The following is a 19,140-nucleotide window of genomic DNA, read 5'->3' as shown; positions in this document are numbered from 1 at the left end:
ACCCCTTAGGTTGGAAGGCACTGAAAATGCGACTGGGGAAGAGCTGCCTCCTCAAAGTAGAGTTGACCATGATAATGCAACTGGAATAAAGCCCTCAGGACCTTCCTTTGACAATGGGGCATGACTCAAAATGAGGAGAAACGTCTGTAAAAAAATCCATTAATAATCGGAACATGGAATGTGCAAAGTATGAATCTAAGAAAATTGGAAGTTGACAAAAACGAAATGGATAGAGATGCAAATCAAAAAACAATGAGATATCATTTCACACCAGCAATAACAGCGTAGTTCAAAGAAAGCAGAGGGCCATAAATGCTGGCGAGAATGTGGAGAAAACAGTATGACACTTCCTCAGAAAGTTGGAAATAGAAATACCTGATGCTCCAGCAATTCTTCTATTAGGTATATATCCACAAGAAATATGAGCCAGAACATGAGTAGATATATGCACACCAATGTTTTTCACAGCGCTAATCACAGTAGCAAAAAGTTAGAGACAGCCTAAGTGCCCATCAATGGAAGAATGGATAAACAAACTTTGGTACATACACACAATAGAATATTATGCTACCTTGAAGACTAGCCAGGAAGCTACAAGCCACCACATAACATGGATGAACACTGATGATATTATGCTGAGTGAAATTAGTCACAAAAGGACAGATATTGCATAAGACCATTACTGTAAAAGCTTAAGAAAAGATACCCATGCTAACAGGGAAAAAAAATTCTTTGTTGGTTACCAGAGTGGAAGGGAAGGGATGGTAGAGCACAGGGTACATCATAGTTCAGGAGCTGAGGAGGGCAATACACAAGAAGAGGGAGGGGGATGGAAGAACAAGGTAGATAGGAGAACATTTAGGCAGGCTGGCATGGGCTAAATGGGACAGAGGTAAATAGTGATAAATGCTCAACCTCGGAACAACAGGGCTCTGTGATACAGGGATCAAGGCATAGTATGAATGGGTAAAAGAGGCGGAAATAACGTTAAGATTCTTGACTGTCTTATAAATATTGGTTTCCTTTGCCTACTATTGTAAAGTAGACACTTGAGTGAGATGGAAAGGAATATCTGGAACAGCTTGTAAGCCCATCTTCAGCCTATAACTAATTGGAATACCTAAAAGGGGTGATAGAACTTGCTCAATGGAAGAGGCTTCTTGTGGAGCCTTTGTAATATATAAGACCTTAGGTGTAATCCTGATCCCCATGCTGGTGGGACATTCCCACTTGAAAGGACAAGCAGACCAGCCTGGAGCAGCTAGAGGAACAGAAGATACTTCTTGAAAGAAAGACCAGAAGGAAAACTCCAAAACAAAAATGGCAGTCTGATTGGCTACTACAAGAACAAGCATGTTGTTCGCCAGGGAGCCATTAAGGCAAGCAATCAAATCCCTTCAGGACAAATCCCTCTTCAAGAGTGAAACTCAATACTGAAAGATTCTTTGGGCAGAATATTGAATGATGCAGAAAGCATCAAAGGAAGATGGAAGGAATACACAGAGTCACTGTACCAAAAAGAAACGGTCGATGTCCAACCATTTCAAGAGATAGCATATGATCAAGAGCCAATAGTAATGAAGAAAAGAAGTCCAAGGTGCACTGAAGGCATTGGCAAAGAATAAGGCACCAGGAACTGATGGAATACAAATTGCAATCTTTCAATAAACTGGTGCACTGGAGGCCCTCACTCAGCTATGCCAAGAAATTTGGAAGACAGCTACCTGGCCAACTGTGTGCGCAAAGAGAAGTGACCCAATGGAATGCAGAAATCAAACAATATCATTAATAGCACATGCAAGTAAAGTTTTGCTAAAGATAATTTTTAAATGGCTGCAAGAATACATTGGCAGGAAACTTCCAGAGGTTCAATGAGAACATGGAATGAGGGATGTTATTGCTGAAATCAGATAGATCTTGCACCTGGTATGGGTTGTACTGCAATGTAAAGAAAACAAAAATCCTCACAACTGGACCAATAAATAACATCATGATGAATGGAAAAAAAAGATTGAAGTTGTCAAAGACTTCATTTTGCTTGGATCCACCATCAACAGTCATGGAAACAGCAGTCAATAAATCAAATGACATATTACATTAGGCAAATCTGCTGCACAAGACTTCCTTAAAGTATTCAAAATGTCAGTTTGAGGACTAAGGTGCACCTGACCCAAGTCATGGTATTTTTAATAGCCTCAATGAATAAAAAGAACATAGAAGCATTGATGCGTTTTAATTATGGTGTTGGAGAAGAATATTAAAAGTACCATGAGCTGCCAGAAGCACAACCATGTACTTTGTTTTGGGGGTACAGACATGTACTTTGGATGTTGAGACATATTATCAGAAGAGACCAGTCCCTGAAGAAGGACATCATGCTTGGTAAAGCGGAGGGTCATAAAACAGAGTAAGACTCCTGGCAAGATGGATTGGCACAGTGGTAGTAGCCATGGGCTGAAGCGATTGTGAGGATGGTGCAGGACCTGGCAATGTTTTGTTCTCTTGTTTATAGGATGCTACGAGTCAGAACCTCTGGTAGCGTAGTGGTTACGACTCGGGCTGCGAACCTTAAGGTCAGCGGTTCGAAACTACCAGCCGCTCCGCGGGAGAAAGATAAGGCTTTCTACTCCCGTAAAGATTTACACCCTCGGAAACCCTGTACAGGGTCACTATGGGTCGGAACTGACTCGACGGCACTTAACAACAACAACAACGAGTCAGAACCGACTCAACAGCACCTAACAACTACAACAGTAATCCAATCTACAACACAAATACATTTATGAGTTGGTATGTATCTGTTTAGTCATTGTTGTTAGGTGCCATCGAGTCAGTACTGACTCATAGTGACCTTATGCACAGCAGAACGAAACACTGCCCGATCCTGGGCCAACCTCACTATTGTTGCCACGCTTGAACCCACTGATGCTGCCACTTTGCCAATCCATTTTGCTGGGGGTCTTCCTCTTTTTCTCTGACCCTCCACCTTACCAAACATGATATCCTTCTCCAGCAACTGGTCCCTCCTGACCATATGTCCAAAGTATGAGAGACGAAGTTTGGCCATCCTGGCCTCCAAGGAGCATTCTGGCTGCACTTCTTCCAACACAGATCTGTTGGTTCTTTGGGCAGCCCATGGCACTTTCAATATTCTCCTCCAACACCATCACTTAAAAGCACCAATTTTTCTACGGTCTTCCTTATTCACTGTTCAGCATTCGCATGCATATAAGGTTATTGAAAATACCATGCCTGCTATATGCCAGTCACTGGGCTAAGTGGTAAAGAGGCAGGACTTCTTTGGGGCTTAGAGTCTAGTTATGGGGAGAGGCAATAAATAGTAAGCAGATAATTTAATAGGGCAAAGCCTTCAGATATTCAGTGTTAAAACGAGAACAAAATGGAGCAGTGCAACCACCTTGGAAAACATTTTAGCAGTTTCTTAATAAGTTGAACAAATACCTGCCATGTGATTCAGCCCAGTAGGTGTTTCATAACTACTCGCTGAATGTGAATGGATGACTTTACATGTCAGGCTTTTTTGTGGAGAGTACAAAGATAAAGTGAGCTCTGGTAGCGTAGTGGTTACGAATCGGGCTGCGAACCTTAAGGTCAGCGGTTTGAAACTACCAGCTGCTCCGCGGGAGAAAGATGAGGCTTTCTACTCCCGTAAAGATTTACACCCTTGGAAACCCTGTACAGGGTCGCTATGGGTCGGAACTGACTCGAAGGCACTTAACAACAACAACAACACAAAGATAAAGTGCTGTTTCTTTCTCTCTCTCTCTCTCTCTCTTTTTTTTTTTTTGACAAGCTTGGTAAAGAACACGAAAACTTTATACTTGAATTCCAAAAGCATGTTTGCTAAAAATATGACCAGAAGACATGTAAAATGTCCTTTGTAGGGTGGCACTGTGGTTTAATACGCCAGACTCCAAAGTCCTTACAACTGCAAAGTTGGCAGTTCAAGCTCACCAGCTGCTCCTTGGAAACACCATACAGGGTCGCTATGGGTCAGAACTAACAACAACAACGACATTTTTCTTCCTAGTCAGGGCAGGGCAGGTCCTCTGGCTACTTGAGAATACAGTTTCACTTTCCTTTGTCCCTCCTCCAGTGCCCAGCCAGTGGGTCTGTCTGCTCTAGCCCTTCCTCTTTAATCCTACTTCTTTAGCCCTTCCTCCTTAGTCCCCCTTGCCCCTTCCCCATCTCTACCTCCACCCCCCACTCTCCACTTCCCATGCTTTTGGCTCCAGAGGCATCCTGGTGTGGCATTGTACTATAAAGCACTGGACTACGAGTCACTTTGCACCACAGGGTTGGCGACTCAAACTCACCAGTCGCTCCTCAGAAACTATACAAGGTGGCTTTGTGTCAGAACCAGCTTGATGGCACTTAACAAGTCAAGATGACTGTAGTGTGTATGAGCTGCAAAAGCCACTACAGACCTGGCCTTGTATTTCATCTCCTACCAGCCTGTCCTCCCTTCAAGCCCCTCATCACAGAGCTCTGTGGTTTTTGTCTCAGTCAGGGCTATGTTGTTGTTGTTGTGTGCCGTGGAGTCGGTTCCGACTCATAGCGACCCTGCACAGGGTTTCCGAGGCTGTAAATCTTTACGGGAGCAGAACGCCTCCTCTTTCTCCCACGGAACAGCTGGTAGTTTCGAACTGCTGACCTTGCGGTTCACAGCCCGATTCGTAACCACTACACTACCAGAGCTTCTTCAGGGCTATGTAGCTCAACATTTAAATGTGTGTGCTTTGGAGCCAGACCTCCTGGGTTCCCAACCCACTTTTAGTACCAGCAGTTGATGGGACTTTGGACAAGTCACATAATTCCTTTTAATCCCAAATATAGTGCAGAACAAAATTAGTATCTACACTACAGGGTTGTTGCAAGCATTTACTATGTATGGTGTGGCGCTGTGGGTTGATGCACTGGGCTACAGAATCGGTTTGAACTGCAATGTCGTGGTTCAAGCTTACCAGTCATTCCTTGGAAACCCTATACAGGGTGGATATGGATCGGAACCAACTCGTTGGCACTTAACAACAACAACCAAAAAATAACTACCTAATGTCAGCTTTAATCACTTACATTGCTGTGCATTCTCTTCTTACAGGATGATCACTAAAATTCTTATATGCTAACAGACCTAGATTACACATGTGCATCAGAGTAGAACTGCATTCCATAGGGCTTTTAATGGTGATAGTATATTACCAGGCCAGTTGTCCATCATGCCTCTGGGTGTATATGAACAACAAACCCTTCAGATACTAACTCAGTGTTTAGCCACTTGCACAATCGAGGGAACCGTGTGTGTTCCCTACTTAAGTGCCAGGTGCCGTTCTAGGCACTTTACATTGTTCCTGACAAGGATGTGCAATAATCCTAACATGATTGCTGTTGTTAAGTGCTGTCAAATTGGTTCTGACTCATAACAACCCTATGACAATAGGTCGAAGCTGTTGCTATCCTCAGTGATATCTTCACAATTGCTGCTACGCTTGAACTCGTTGTTGTTATTGTGCCAATCCATCTAGTGGGGCGGGGAGTCTCCCTCTTTATAATTGTCCTTCCACTTTACTAAGCATGATGTTCTTCTCTGGGGACTGGTCCCTCCCAACAATATATCCGAAGTATGAGAGAAAAAGTCTAGCCATCTTGACTTCTAACAAACATTCTGGTTGTATTTCCTTCAACATAGATTTGTTTGTTCTTCTGGTAGACCATGGTACCTTGAATATTCTTCTCCAACACCTTACTCAAATGCATCGATTCTTCTACAGTCTTCCTTATTCACTGTCCAACTTTCACATGGATATGAGGTTATTGAAAATGACATGGCTTGGGTCAGGCACACCTTAGTCATCAAACTGACATCTTTCTCATTTAACATTTTAAAGAGGTCTTATGCAGCAGATTTGCCTAATGCAATACATCATTTGATTTCTTCTTTTTGTTGTTGTTTTTTTTTTTTTTACGTTTTATTGTGAATTATGTGATAGTTTACATGGGAGAACATTAGTTTTATGACCTTGAACACATCCATCTTGGCCTCCAAGGAGCACTTTAGCTACACTTCTTCCAAAACAGATCTATTGGTTCTTTTGGCAGCCCATGGCACTTTCAATATTCTCCTCCAACACCACAACTCAAGGCATCAATTCTTCTACGTTCTTCCTTATTCACTGTCCAGCTTTCACATGTATATGAGGTTATCGAAAATACCATGGCTTGGGTCAGGCGCACCTTAGTCCTCAAGCTGACATCTTTGCTCTTCAACACTTTAAAAAGTTCCTGTGCAGCAGATTTGCTAATGCAATACGTCGTCTGATCTCTTGACTGCTGTTTCCGTGACTGGTGATAGTTGATCCAAGAAGAATGAAGTCCTTGACAACTTCAATCTTTTCTCCATTGATAAGAATGTTGTTTATTGGTCCAGTGGTGAGGATTTTTGTTTTCTTTACACTGAGATGTAATCTTACTGAAGGCTGTGCTCTATGATCTTCATCAGTAAATGTTTTATTTTAAGTCCTCTTCACTTTCAGCAAGCAAGGCTGTATCATCTGCATATCGCAGGTTGTTAATGAGTCTTCCTCCAATCCTGATGCCACATTTTTCTTTATAGAACCCAGCTTCTCAGATTATTTGCTCAGCATATAGGTTGAATAAGTATGGTGAAAGAATACAACCTTGTCGCACACCTTTCTTAATTTAAAAACATTCAGAGTTCTCATGTTCTGTTCGAACAACTGCCTCTTGGTCCTGGTACAGATTCCTCATGAATACAATTAAGTGTTCCGGAATACTCATACTTCACAATGTTGTCCATAGCTTGTCATGATCCACACAATCGAAAGCCTTTGCGTAGTCAATAAAGCACAGGTAAACATCTTTCTGATATTCTCTGCTTTCAGCCAAGATCCATCAGACATCAGCAATGAAATCCCTCATTCTACATCCTCTTCTGAATCCGGCTTCAACCTCTGGAAGTTTTCTGTCACTGTATGATTGTAGCCGTTTCTGTATTTCCTTTAGCAAAACTTTACTTGCATGAGATATCAAAGATATTGTCTGATGATTCTGCATTCTGTTGGGTCACCTCTCTTTGGAATGGGCACAAATATTGATCTCTTCCAATCAGTCGGCCAGATAATTGTCTTCCAAATTTCTTGGTATAGATGAGCGAATGCCTCCTGTGCCACCTCTCTTTCTGGAAAGATTTCAATTTGTAGCCCATCAATTCCTGGTGCCTTGTTTTTTGCCAATTCCTTCAAAACATCTTGGACTTCCTCATTCAGCATCATTGGCTCTTGATCATATGCTACCTCTTGAAACGGTTGAACAGCAAACATTTCCTTTTGGTATAGTGACTCTGTATTTCTTCCGTCTTCACTTGATGTTTTCTGCATCAAGAGATGATGAAGAGAAACAGCTGTAAACAGCCAATGAAAATCAGAACATGGAATGTACGAACTATGAATCTGGGAAAATTGGAAGTTGTCAAAAATGAAATGGAACACATAAACATCAATATCTTAGGCATTAGTGAGCTGAAATGGACTGGTATTGGCCATTTTGAATCTGACAACCACATGGTTTACTATGCCAGGAATGACAAATTGAAGAGGAATGGTGTTGCATTCATCGTGAAAAAGAACATGTCCAGATCAGTCATGAGGTACAACTCTGTCTGTGATAGGATAATATCCATGCGCCTACAGGGAAACCCAGTTAATACCACTATTATTCAAATTTACGCACCAAGAAAGAAGGAAAAGGTCAAACTGGATGTCAGAAGAGACACTGAAACTTGCTCTCCAACGTAGAGATGCTAAGGCAAATGGAAGAAATGAGGAGGTCCAAGAGCTGAACAGAAAATTTCAAAGATCAGCTCTAGAAGATAAAGCCAAATATTACAACAAAATGTGCAAAGATCTGGAATCAGAAAATCAAAAAGGAAGTACACGCTCATCATTTCTCAAGCTGGGTGAACTGGAGAAAAAATTCAAGCTTCGACTTTCATTATTGAAAGATTCTTTGTGCAAAAACCTAACATGGTAGGTATTGTACACGTCTCCATTTTATCATAGGGAAAGAGATGCCTGGGGCAAGGGCGGAAGGAGAGGGGAGTGAGACACCTGTTGTTGCTACATCCAATGTTTCCACGAGGAAGTTTCCCAGGTTCTTCAGGCTGTAGTTTGCCACATCAGTCCGAGTATCACCACCTCCTGGGATATTAACCAGGCTGGACACTGAGCCCTTTGCGTAAAAAATCCTGATATTTGCAAGCCAGCCCCTAGGAACTGCCTGGGCGGCGATTGGCTCCAAAACAACTCTAACAGATCGACGCCGTATCCTAGCAACTGGCCGCGCTCACATGACCTCCCAGCACGCCTCACGTGGTCCTGGAGCGGCGCTCCGCGCTCGGGTTGGAGCCGCTACAACGGGCGGGGCGGGGCCTGGCAAGTTTCTTTCCAGAGTTCGGAGTGGTGGAGCCCCACGGCTGCTACGCAGGTGCCCTGGGCCTGGATCAGTATGGAGCTGCCCGCCGTGAACCTGAAGGTGGTGAAGGGCAGGGCGGGGCGGTGGTAGCCACGCCGAGGGCGGGGCGGCGGGTGTCTGAGAACGTATTGGGCTTGTGCTTTTAAAAAGGAATTTAGAGGCGGGAGGACAGAGAATTTGGTGAAAGAAAGGTGGCTGGGAGAAAGGGGAGAAGGTGATGGACCCACACGCGCGCACACACACACACAGGTGGGAAGGAAATGGGGCAGACCGACCTCCTTGGAGAGGAGGCAGAATCCGGAGTTATCATGCAGTTATCATGCAGAATCCGGAGACTGACGGGGAGGGAAGGGACGCCGGGTCCCAGAGCCTGCCGCCTCCAGCTGAGATCTCCACCCCAGAGGATCGCGTTGACTTGCACGTCCACAATTTCCCGAGAGGAGGACGGCGCGGGGGAGGGAACCCTTAGCGTCCACGGGGGGGAGGGGGGGCTTGGGGACGGTACAGGTCCTCCAGTCCCTCCTGGAAACGTGGAGCCAGACCTTTCACCTGGACCCCCAGTTGGGTCACTAAATGAGATTCAGAATAGCCCGCAGCGTGGCGCCAGTGGATTGGTGGAGTGTCCGAGAAAAAGGAAGACTACCAGCGAGATGGATTGGCAAAGTGGCAGCATCAGTGGCCTCAAGCGTGGCGATAATTGTGAGGTTGCCAAAGGACTGGATAGTGTTTTGTTCTGATGTGCATAGGATCGCTATGAGTCGGTACCGACTCGATGGCACGTTAACAACAGTAACCTAAAGGTGGGCGGTTAAAACTGGATTACCAGCTGCACTGCAATAGACCGGTTTGGCCATCTGTTTCTGTAACGATTACGCCAGGAAAACCCTATGAAGCAGTTAGTTCTACTTTGTAACACATGGGATTGCCAAGAATCCAAATCGACTGGAAAGTTTTGGTTTTAGAAGCTTAAGAAAATCAGATGTTATCAGAAAGTAGTTTTGAAAGTGTGTTAAGTCCAGCTTTCATATTTCATAGCTAAGAAACAAGAACACCAGAAGTTACTTGCAAGCAGAAAACCCCCACTTTGTGCATTTAGGGAAACAATGGGGCTTCCTGGGGTGTCTTCATTTCCGGCCCTGCACCCTCTGCCCTCTGCCTGATTACCTTATCAGGAGCTATTCTAATCTTGCCCCCCACCCCCACCACCACCCACCCACCCCCACCCCCGCCCCGCTCTGTCTGCTGACAGAGGGGGGCTGGGCCCTTAGCTTTGGTCTGAAAGGTGTGAGCCTTGGACCAAATCAGCCCATGTTGGGTCTTGGTGCAACCTCTTTTGATACCATCTCCAGGAATGCCCTTTTACTCAGCAGTGGCAAACCATTTAGCACACTGTGGTGTCTGAAACAAAAAGAATCCTAGGCTGGCTGATTCCAAACAACTCATAAACCATGTTTGGATTACTCTACGTGACTGTGCTATGATTTCACCTGGGCAGATTTTCCTTCCAGTCAGCAGCTAGGGAGGAGAGATCTCTGTAACAAGGGGATGAACCTGGGTTTAAAATTTGTTGTTGTTGTTGTTGTTAAGTGCCATCGAGTCGATTCTGACTCATAGTAACCCTGTATAGGGTTTCCAAGGAGCAGCTGGTGAGTTTGAACTGCCGGCCTTATGGTTCAAACCGACCTTGCAGTCGAGTGCTCATCTTACAGCGCTGGGAAGAAATCTGAGGTTTATTGGTATCAATGTTCAAGTCTTTTGAGTTCCAGCTGATTTGGAATTAATGCAGAAGGTATACCCTGCTGCCTGCCTTGTCTCTGAATAGAGATTTGCATAATGTAATTGCAAGAAATGGAGAATCCAGTAAGAAACGGTGTGCAGGGATCAGAAGGAAGAGAGCTTTCATTTACGGAGCATCTGTGGTGTGCCAGGATCAATCATTTAATCACAACAACCTCGACAAGGCTGGCATTGTCATCTTTGTACAGATGAGCAAGCTTTGGCTCAGAGAGGGTCAGTGACTGGCCAAGGTCACACAGGGATGAAGTGGCAGAGTCAGGATTTGAATCACAAGTGTCAGACTCCAAAGCTGTGTCCTTTGTTGGGCCCTGGATTGGTTGGGGCTGATTTCTGTTTGCTTATATCCATCAGTAGAGGGCTTCGTCTGTTTATTTTTAATTTTTTTTCAGCAACTTTATGGGCCTGACGAGAGCCCTGGTGGTGCAGTGGTTAAAGCCCTTGGTGACTAACCACAAGGTTAGTGGTCTAAACCCATCCGCTTCAGAGAAAAAAAATGTGGCAGTTTGCTTTCATAAAGATGAACAGTCTTGGAAATCCTACAGGTCGGTTCTCCTTTGTCCTGTAAGGTTGCTTATGAATAAGAATCGACTTTGGGTTATGGGTCTGACAGTCCAGGTGTTGTACCAGGTCTGAGCTTTACTGGCTTTTGAGGCCCAGAATGAAAAAGCTGGTCTTTTTCTTGACTTTTGAGAAACTGCTTCCTACATCTCCAAGAATCTTAGGAGCTCCCAGTCAGAGACAAGTCAGTGCTGGGGCTCCAAGGGGCTATGGTAGCCTGTAAAGAGAAAGTACATCAGATTGAATTTCAGATCCACAACACACCTTTTTAGTATAAGTGTGGTCGTCATTGTTATGTGCCGTGGAGTTGGTTCCGACTCATAGTGACCCTGTACAGGGTTTCCAGGGCTGTAAATCTTTACGGGAGCAGAAAGCCTCATCTTTCTCCCACAGAACCGCTGGTAGTTTCAAACTGCTGACCGTGAGATTAGCAGCCTGACTCGAAACCACTACGTTACCAGAGCTCCTTAGTATAAGTATGGTCCATACATACTAAAAAGTTATTTGTGTGAAATTCAGATTTAACTGGGTGGTACAAATAGTTACGCACTGGGCTGCTAACCAAAAGTTGACAGTTTAAGTCCACCCAGACACACCCTGAAAGAAAGGCCTGATGGCGCTGTTGTTGCTCAGTGCCATCGAGTCACTTCCGACCCGTAGCGACCCTGTATAGGGTTTCCGCACTGCCGACCTTACAGTTCAAACGGCTTTGCAGTCTGGTGCATTAACCCACAGCACCACACCAGGACTCCAGTACTTTAGAAAAATCTGTCATGGGAAATCTGTTCTCCATAGAGTTTCCAGTGGCTGATATCTTTAGGAAGTAGATCACTGCACCTTACTTCCAAGAAGTATCCGGGCAGATTCGAATCTCCAGCCTTTCAGTTAATAGTTCATTGTTTAACCATATGTGCCACCCAAGACTCTTACGCAGGTACTTCTTGTTGTTGTTAAGTGGTGTCGAGTTGATTTCGACCCATAGGGACCCTGTATAGGGCTTCTGAGGAGAGGCAGGTAGGTTTGAACCTCCAACCTTGCAATCAGCAGTCCAGGGCTTATCCTACAGTGCTACACCAGGACTCCATACAGGTACTTAATGGTTATTAACTGGAGATATACAGTGACCCGCCAGATGCCTTATCTCTCTGGCAGTGCAGTACCCCATTTCACAGATGAAGAAACTGAGGTTCATCTACATAAAGGAATGCCCCTGAACCAGAACCCCAGTCTCCAGCATCCTGCAGCCCCCTACCCTGCTGCTGTGGGCCTTCCTTTACCCTGGTGTCTGTCTGACACGTTGGACGCACTCTAGGAAAGAGCAGGGCAGCCTCCCATGGGTTGGAGTACTGCATGGAGAGTCTAGGGGCTCAGGAGGTCCCTGGGTGGTGCGTATGTTTAAGCGCTCAACTATCAGCCGTAAGCTTGGTGGTTTGAACCCACCCAGAGGCACCTCACAAGACAGCCCTGTCAATCTGGTTCTGTAAGGTCACAGCTTTGAAAACTCCGTGGAGCAGTTATATTCAGCACACCTGGGGTCGTCCTGAGTCAGCGTGGACTCTGTGGTAACTAACAAAAACAACAAGGGCTCTGCTCCTTTCCTCTTACCCAGCCACCACCCAGACAATTCTAGACCCACCCCTCCCTCTTCTGTCTCTCTCAGACCCTCCCCTGCTTCCCACTTCTCTGCCTCTGCCCCACAGTACCTGAGAATCTAGCCTCTACTTGGTCACCGCAAACCTCCCCCAGAGCCTGCAGACAGGCTGTCTGTGTTAATTATGAGTCACTAGCCCCTTCTCCCAGGGGCTGTTGGGAAGGACAGGGCCAGGGCAGGCTTGCCTGGAACTTTGCTGATTTTAGGCCTTTGTTGGGCTGGATGGGTGTGTCCTCCTATTGGGGAAACTGAGGAGGCTTAGTCTTCTGTGGTCTCCACCCACCAGCCCCAGGAACTTAAGTGGTCAAATGGTGCTGTTTCTTAAGTATTTATTAGGCAAAAGAGGTGATGTTGTATGAAGGGATTACATGTCACATGTCTTCTTGTATGGACTGTTTGTCCATGTGATACTCTTCTTCCCTGAGACAATGTCTGGCTTTAACCGGGTGTGCAATACAGATCACTATCTCAAAGGTTTTGCAGAATGACTCACCACAGGGCTCCCTCCAGGCCCTGCAGGGCCAACAAACACCCAGATGCTAGAGACCTCTGTACACACAGTCTAGAGGCAGGGACAAGAGCCACAGTGAGATCGCTTAGAAGTGAAGATTATTTCTAAAATTAGAAGTCACCAGTGGGAGAGATCAGACAATGATTTTTCTTGAGGGAGTCCCTGGGTGGTGGAACAATTAGTGTGCTTGGCTGTTACCTGAAAGGTTAGAGTTTGAGTTTGTCCAGAGAAAAGGCCTAGTGATCTTAGAAGAAAGGCCTAGTGATCTACTTCTGAAATTCAGCCATGGAACACACAGGGTTACAGTGAGTTTGAGTCACCTTGATGGCAAATGTTTTTGTCATTGTTTTATTTTGTTTTGAGGAAAGTGGTGATATGAGCTGCCGCCCCTGCCTTCTTCCGTGGTGTTTAAGCTCAAACTCACATGGCCTTAGCTGGGTCCTTTCCCCTCTGTGAGTTTAGGTTTCATGTGAGATGACGGGGACAGAAGTTAGCTCCTAAAATACAGATCAGATTCCACCCAATTGGCCATGTGAATATCAGCCTGTAAGACCCAGAGAACACTACCAGCTGGCCCTTAGGAGCTCACCTTAGAAGGTTTCACAGAGAGGAAATGTGAAGTAAAACTCAAAATTGTTAGAGGAGAAAAAAGACCAGGCTTACTGGTCAGATAGAGACTAGAGGAACTCTGAGACTATGTATTACCCTTGTTACCCTTCAAGACTGGACCTGAACTCACCCCCCCCCCATGGCTCCATTTTCAGTCAAGCAATAGAGAGGTCTATAGGGGGACAGCAACACTAGGGAGGTGCGCACACCCCAGAACAGTCAACCATTTGAGATCAAAAGGCAGCATTTACCCTAGGGCAAAATTCAGAAGGGTTAGGAAAGGAGGAGGAGGATTGAAAACTAGGACCACAGGAAGGAAGTGATGGATACACTGAGGGAATTGCAGTCACTGAGATGAAAAAAAGTGTATGATTTATTGAATGTAGAATGAGCGATGTGCTCTGTAAACCTTCACTCAATTCACAATAAAGAGATTCCACCCTGACCCTACTCTGCCCGCTTCCCAGCCTCTTGTCCCCTCTCCAGTCTTTTCTTGCCTTCCATGCTAGCCACACTGGCTTCTTTTCCCTTCCCAGAATGCTCCATGCTACCTCTGCCACAGGGCCTTTGCAGATGCTGTCCCTTCAGCTTGAAATGTTCTTCTCCTCTCTCTACCTTCCCCACCTGGCTAACCTACCTTCCCCACCTTCACCCACCACCCTTAATCTCAACTTCATTTTTCTTCATCTTTGTAGAAGAAGGTTCCTTTCCCTTTGTTCTTTCAAATGGGGTCTCACTTGACTCCACATTCCTGAGGCTGATGATCTGATTAAAGAGTGTCTCCCTGCTAGATGGAAGTTCTGGGAGGGCAGGTACTTGCCTGCTCTGCTCACCATAGGGACCTCAGGACTGATACAATGCAGGATTAGTAGCTCAGCTCTAGACTGGGCATCCTGTTTGACTTCTGACTCTGTTATTGACCTTGGACAAGTTACTAACCTCTAAGCTTCAATTTTCTCAACTGTAAAATGGAATAGTACCTCAGAGGACTGTAAGCGTTAGATGCATTGGTATACAGAAAGCACTCAGTAATAAACCCTGGTAGATTGTTGCAAAGTCAAAGCTAAACAGACCAGTTGTGGTTAAGTGGATTCTAACTCAGCGACCCCATGAGTGTCAGAGTCAACGGTGGATGTGTTTTTTAGAAGTCCGTTGCCAGATCTTTATTTTGAGGCACCTTGGGGTAGGCTGAAACCTCCAGCCTTTCAGTTAGCAGTGATTATGTTAGCTGCTTGTACTCCCAAGGATCTGTAATATATAAACTTAGCTATACCAGAGTTTCGTTACCATGAGAATTCTCTGCCAAGTTAGGCGTCTCGTCTTCTATAGCAAGTAGAGGACTATCTTCTGGGCTGTAGAGCCAAGCTCCTCTAGGGGTCATTCTGGCACTGGGTACTGGAGGTGCTTCTGAACTATCCTAGCCACGTGTGCCCCCATGTATAGAGGATGCTTAGATTTGTCCCTAGCCCATCGCTTTCCGAACAGAAGGCCCCTGCCTCCGTGTAAAGAAAGACGCCATGGAAATCAGACTCCAATTTCATTTTCGTCTTGTCATTTGCTACCTGTGGAATCTTGATCAACTTAATTTGCCTCTGAGCCTAGTTTTCTCACCTGTAAAGTGGGAATAGTCATAGTATCTGTGCCAAAGGCTGTCAGGAGATCAGGTGAGCTGTTTTGGCTCAAGGCCTGGCACGTCGTTCAGGTGTGCAATAAGTAAATGACTGACCGCTCTTCTAGAAAATGCTTTTTCCTCTTCATCCCAGGCTCTTGATCGCAGGTGGGAGATCGCCTTCCACTGTTTCAACCAGCAGCCTGAACTTTGTACTCCAAACCCTTGATTGGCTGGCCTCTGCTGTCTGGGCCCAACACCCTGCCCCTGCCCCTGCTCTTAGCATCTCCCAGTCTAATCCTGTTCATCCCTTGAGTAAATGCTTCTAAAGGTCCCCATCAGCAAAGCTCCAAACTTGGGCCTCAGTCCTTACACCTGTGCTCCTCGCTCTGTGCACACCTGGCTTCTGCCACTTGTCTTTGCTGTTGTGTGCCCCACTCCCTGGAAGGCCTCTCCACTCTCCCTACCCTTTGCCCAGCCATCCCTGCTCTTCCCTGCTTATTCAGCTCCAGAGTTACCTCCCCTTGGAAGTGCTCACTGGTGCCGGCTTGTCCCTCCCCACCTCCCCATAATAGCTGCTCCTTCCTTTTCTCTCTGTTCCAGTCAGAACCCTTTGGATTATTAGGAGTACAGACCAGTTCCAGCAAAACCAGTTACTGTCACATCAGCCCCCACTCATGGCTACTCCACATATGCCAGAGTAGACCTGTGCTCAATAGAGGTTTTTTTTTTTTTAATGTTTTATTGTGAATTATGTGATAGTTTACATAGGAGAACATTAGCTTTACATTCATCCTATCATGTATAGTTTCATTGCCATGGTTACAATCTCCTCCATGCATCATCACCCAACCAAAGGGTATACCCTGCAAGCCTGCCCCACGGTCATCAGCACACAGCCCCTCTCCCTCTCTGGGTCTAGAGTCCTCAGCCGCTCCATTTCTCCAGGTCATCGTCTCTGCCTCCATCTCAGGCATCACTGCTTCTCTGGGTAGGGTCCTGCACTCTGCTCTTACCGCTTTAAGGTTCCCGGGGACCTCCGCTCCTAGACTGCAAAGTTAATCACTCTCCTCCTTGCTACAAAACGTCTACCTTTACATTTCCAACCCTCACAATCAGTCCTGATAACAATTATTCACTATTGTATCACAAGAGACCCGTCTGCATTTCATTGCATCAGCCCTGCCTAGTCAGATTGAATACCACTCACTGGAGATTCTACCTTCCTCCAGGCCCTCTGGATCTAGGTTCCCTGTTGAAAGCTTGTAAGCCAGTCACTTCTTGCCTTTGTAGATCCCCCCATTTTGGGTAGCCAGTATCCACCATAGAGTTTTTTTGTTTGTTTGTCTTTTGAAATGGGCAAAATCATATCTCAAAATTTATTAAAGAAGTAAAGAAGTTTAAAAATAAGATCTGGTAAAGATGAAAGTACTGGATAAAACCTAGTGTTCAGGAGACTATGGATTAGCACACCTGAGAAGTCTGGCATGAGACAATCATGTGTCACTTAACACGACACGTTCTGGGAAACAGGAGGTTATGTGGTTTGGACGTTGTGCAAAAACCATCATAATCTTGTCCTGCTTATCCTTTAAGCCTCTCAAACAAGTTTTGTGCCTTAGCAGAGACTGTTAATATTCTGAGAGGGATTTGTTTTCATGTTTGGTCCTAATGTCTCCATATCTGAGATATGTCCCTTTGGTGTGGCACTGTGGGTTAATGAGCCACCATAGAATTTTAATGGCTGATTTTTCAGACGCAGATCAGTAGGTCTTTGTTTTGAGATACCTTTGGGTGGACTCGAAAACTCGGTAACTTTTCAATTCTCAACCGAGCATGTTTGCCACACGCACCACCCTGGACTCCAGTCTCATTAAAACTAAAATAACAGATGTGTTGCAGTTGCATTGATTCTGACTCCTGGTGACCCCGTGTGTTATAGACTAGAACTGCTCCACGGCTCTTCTTTATGGAAGCAGATCACCAGAACCTTCTTCCACAGTGCTGCTGGATGGGTTCTTTCAGTTAGTTGTTCTGGTTAAGTGCCATCGAGTTGATTCCAACTCATAGCGACCCTGTATAGGGTTTCTAAGGAGCAGCTGGTGAGCTTGAACCCTGCTGACCTTGTGGTTCAAATGACCTTGCAGTCGAGCACATTAACCCACTGCGCACCACCAGGACTCTCTGGAACATAAGCTGTATTCATCAATAAAGGGGACTGTGATTTTAAGGATCTATTGGGCAGTCACAAAGGTGCGATGTCACAGACCTCTGGAACAGAGTTTGGACCGTAGTATACACGCAGACCTGTTCTAACCCTCCTTCCTCAATTTTGTGTCATAGGCTATCCTCCTGGTCCACTGGTTGCTGACGACGTGGTGAGTGACACCGTGGGTATTGGGTTTGTGGTCGGGTCTCTGTCTCCTGGCTGGTGCCAAGACTAAGTAAAGACTTTACCTACCACATCGGAGGAGCAGAGAGTTCCCAGAGGTCTCTGTCACTCCTTCCTTTAGGAGCCTGGAACCCTCAACCTATGAGTGCTGACAGCCTCTGCCCATGCCTCCTGGGAGCTTGGGGGACTGGCTTCTCCCTGAGGACCTACGTACTGGGATAGATTCCAGTACAACAGTGGGCTCCCCAAAGCAGCCATGTGAGGCAGCCATGCAGAACTCTGTAGGTCTCATCTGTAAAATGGGAATATTACAGATCCTCTTGCTTATCTGTGAGGCCATTGGAAGGTAACTTTAGGAGCGACAATATCTGTTCACATCTATTGTGATGTCCAGGAACTAGCCAGTGGGCTAGGAGCCTCTGGGAATTAGCTCAGCATCTTAACACTGAACCTGAGACACACAGGGGAGGGTCATTTACTTAGGGTGGACCCTCACTCTTCCACCGCATGTTCCCCACCCAGAGAAGGCAGACTTGGGATTCAGAGGGAGAAGTCTGCCATGTTCCAGCTAAGTTACCTTGGATAGGTAGTTCTACCTCTTAGAACTTGGTTTCCATGTATCAGATGGGGCTGAGGAATGTGTGGTGCTCATCCGACAACCCCAGGGCCTGGCACAGAGGGAGATTCAGAACCTAGGATGGATTGCCATGGTTACTGTCAGTTTACCCTGGCACACTTCCAGGAGGTTTCTTCAATGAATGGAGAAGATTTCTCGTCCAAAGATTGGAAACTTTGAGATAGGAAAGATTGAGCTCATGTGTACGTTTTGGAAACTTGTACATGCAGAGTCCACATAAAGAGTTGTGAATAATGTGTAGTGTTGATCATGGCTATTAACTTGGAGAGAGAGGTAAACATAAGGATTTCTCAGTCACACTCGGGGAATATTGAGTTGGGGAGTCTGGACTGGGGCCCAGGCACCTGCTTTCTTAAAACCAAGGGATTGTTGTTGTTAAGTGCTGTCGAGTTGGTTCCAACCCATAGCGACCCTGTGTAAAGTTTCCAAGGAGCAGCTGGTGAGTTTGAACCACCAACCTTGAAAAACTTAAATGGCTTTGCAGTATAGCGCGTTAACCCACAACACCACACCAGAACTCCAAAACCAAGATACGTTGTGCCATGGAGTCAGTTTCGACTCATAGCGACCCTGTACAGGGTGTCCAAGGCTGTAAATCTTTACGGGAACAAAAAGCCTCATCTTTCTCCCGCGGAACAGCTTGTAGTTTCAAACTGCTGACCTTGTGGTTCGCAGCCCAATTCGTAACCACTATGCTACCAGAGTTCCTTAAAACCAAGATATAGAGGGAGGTTGTTTATTCAAAGACTTAGGGAACTTGATTGCATTCTACACGAACTACTTCCTACCTGTTTTCGATAGGTTATGCTTCGGTGAGTGCCGCTTACTCATTTCCCATAGAGCAGTTTAGGCCCAGGGTGGTGGT

At 45.7% G+C, this 19,140-nt stretch overlaps 1 protein-coding gene across 1 annotated transcript in view; it reads left to right on the top strand.

Moving 5' to 3' along the window:
- Nucleotides 1–2,424: 2,424 nt before the first annotated feature.
- Nucleotides 2,425–19,140, top strand: part of AGTRAP (angiotensin II receptor-associated protein) — a 19,906-nt gene continuing 3,190 nt past the window's right edge. Inside the window, exons 1-3 of the mRNA XM_006866431.1 lie at nt 2,425–2,465; nt 8,399–8,636; nt 17,590–17,624. Coding sequence (XP_006866493.1) covers nt 2,425–2,465; nt 8,399–8,636; nt 17,590–17,624 — 314 coding nt within the window. The remainder of the gene's footprint in view (nt 2,466–8,398; nt 8,637–17,589; nt 17,625–19,140) is intronic.

The sequence above is a fragment of the Chrysochloris asiatica genome, unplaced genomic scaffold, assembly GCF_000296735.1.
Source record: "Chrysochloris asiatica unplaced genomic scaffold, ChrAsi1.0 scaffold00090, whole genome shotgun sequence".
Taxonomy (NCBI): domain Eukaryota; kingdom Metazoa; phylum Chordata; class Mammalia; order Afrosoricida; family Chrysochloridae; genus Chrysochloris; species Chrysochloris asiatica.
The sequence above is the reverse complement of the archived record's forward strand: the minus strand, read 5'-3'. Positions and strand labels throughout refer to the sequence as shown.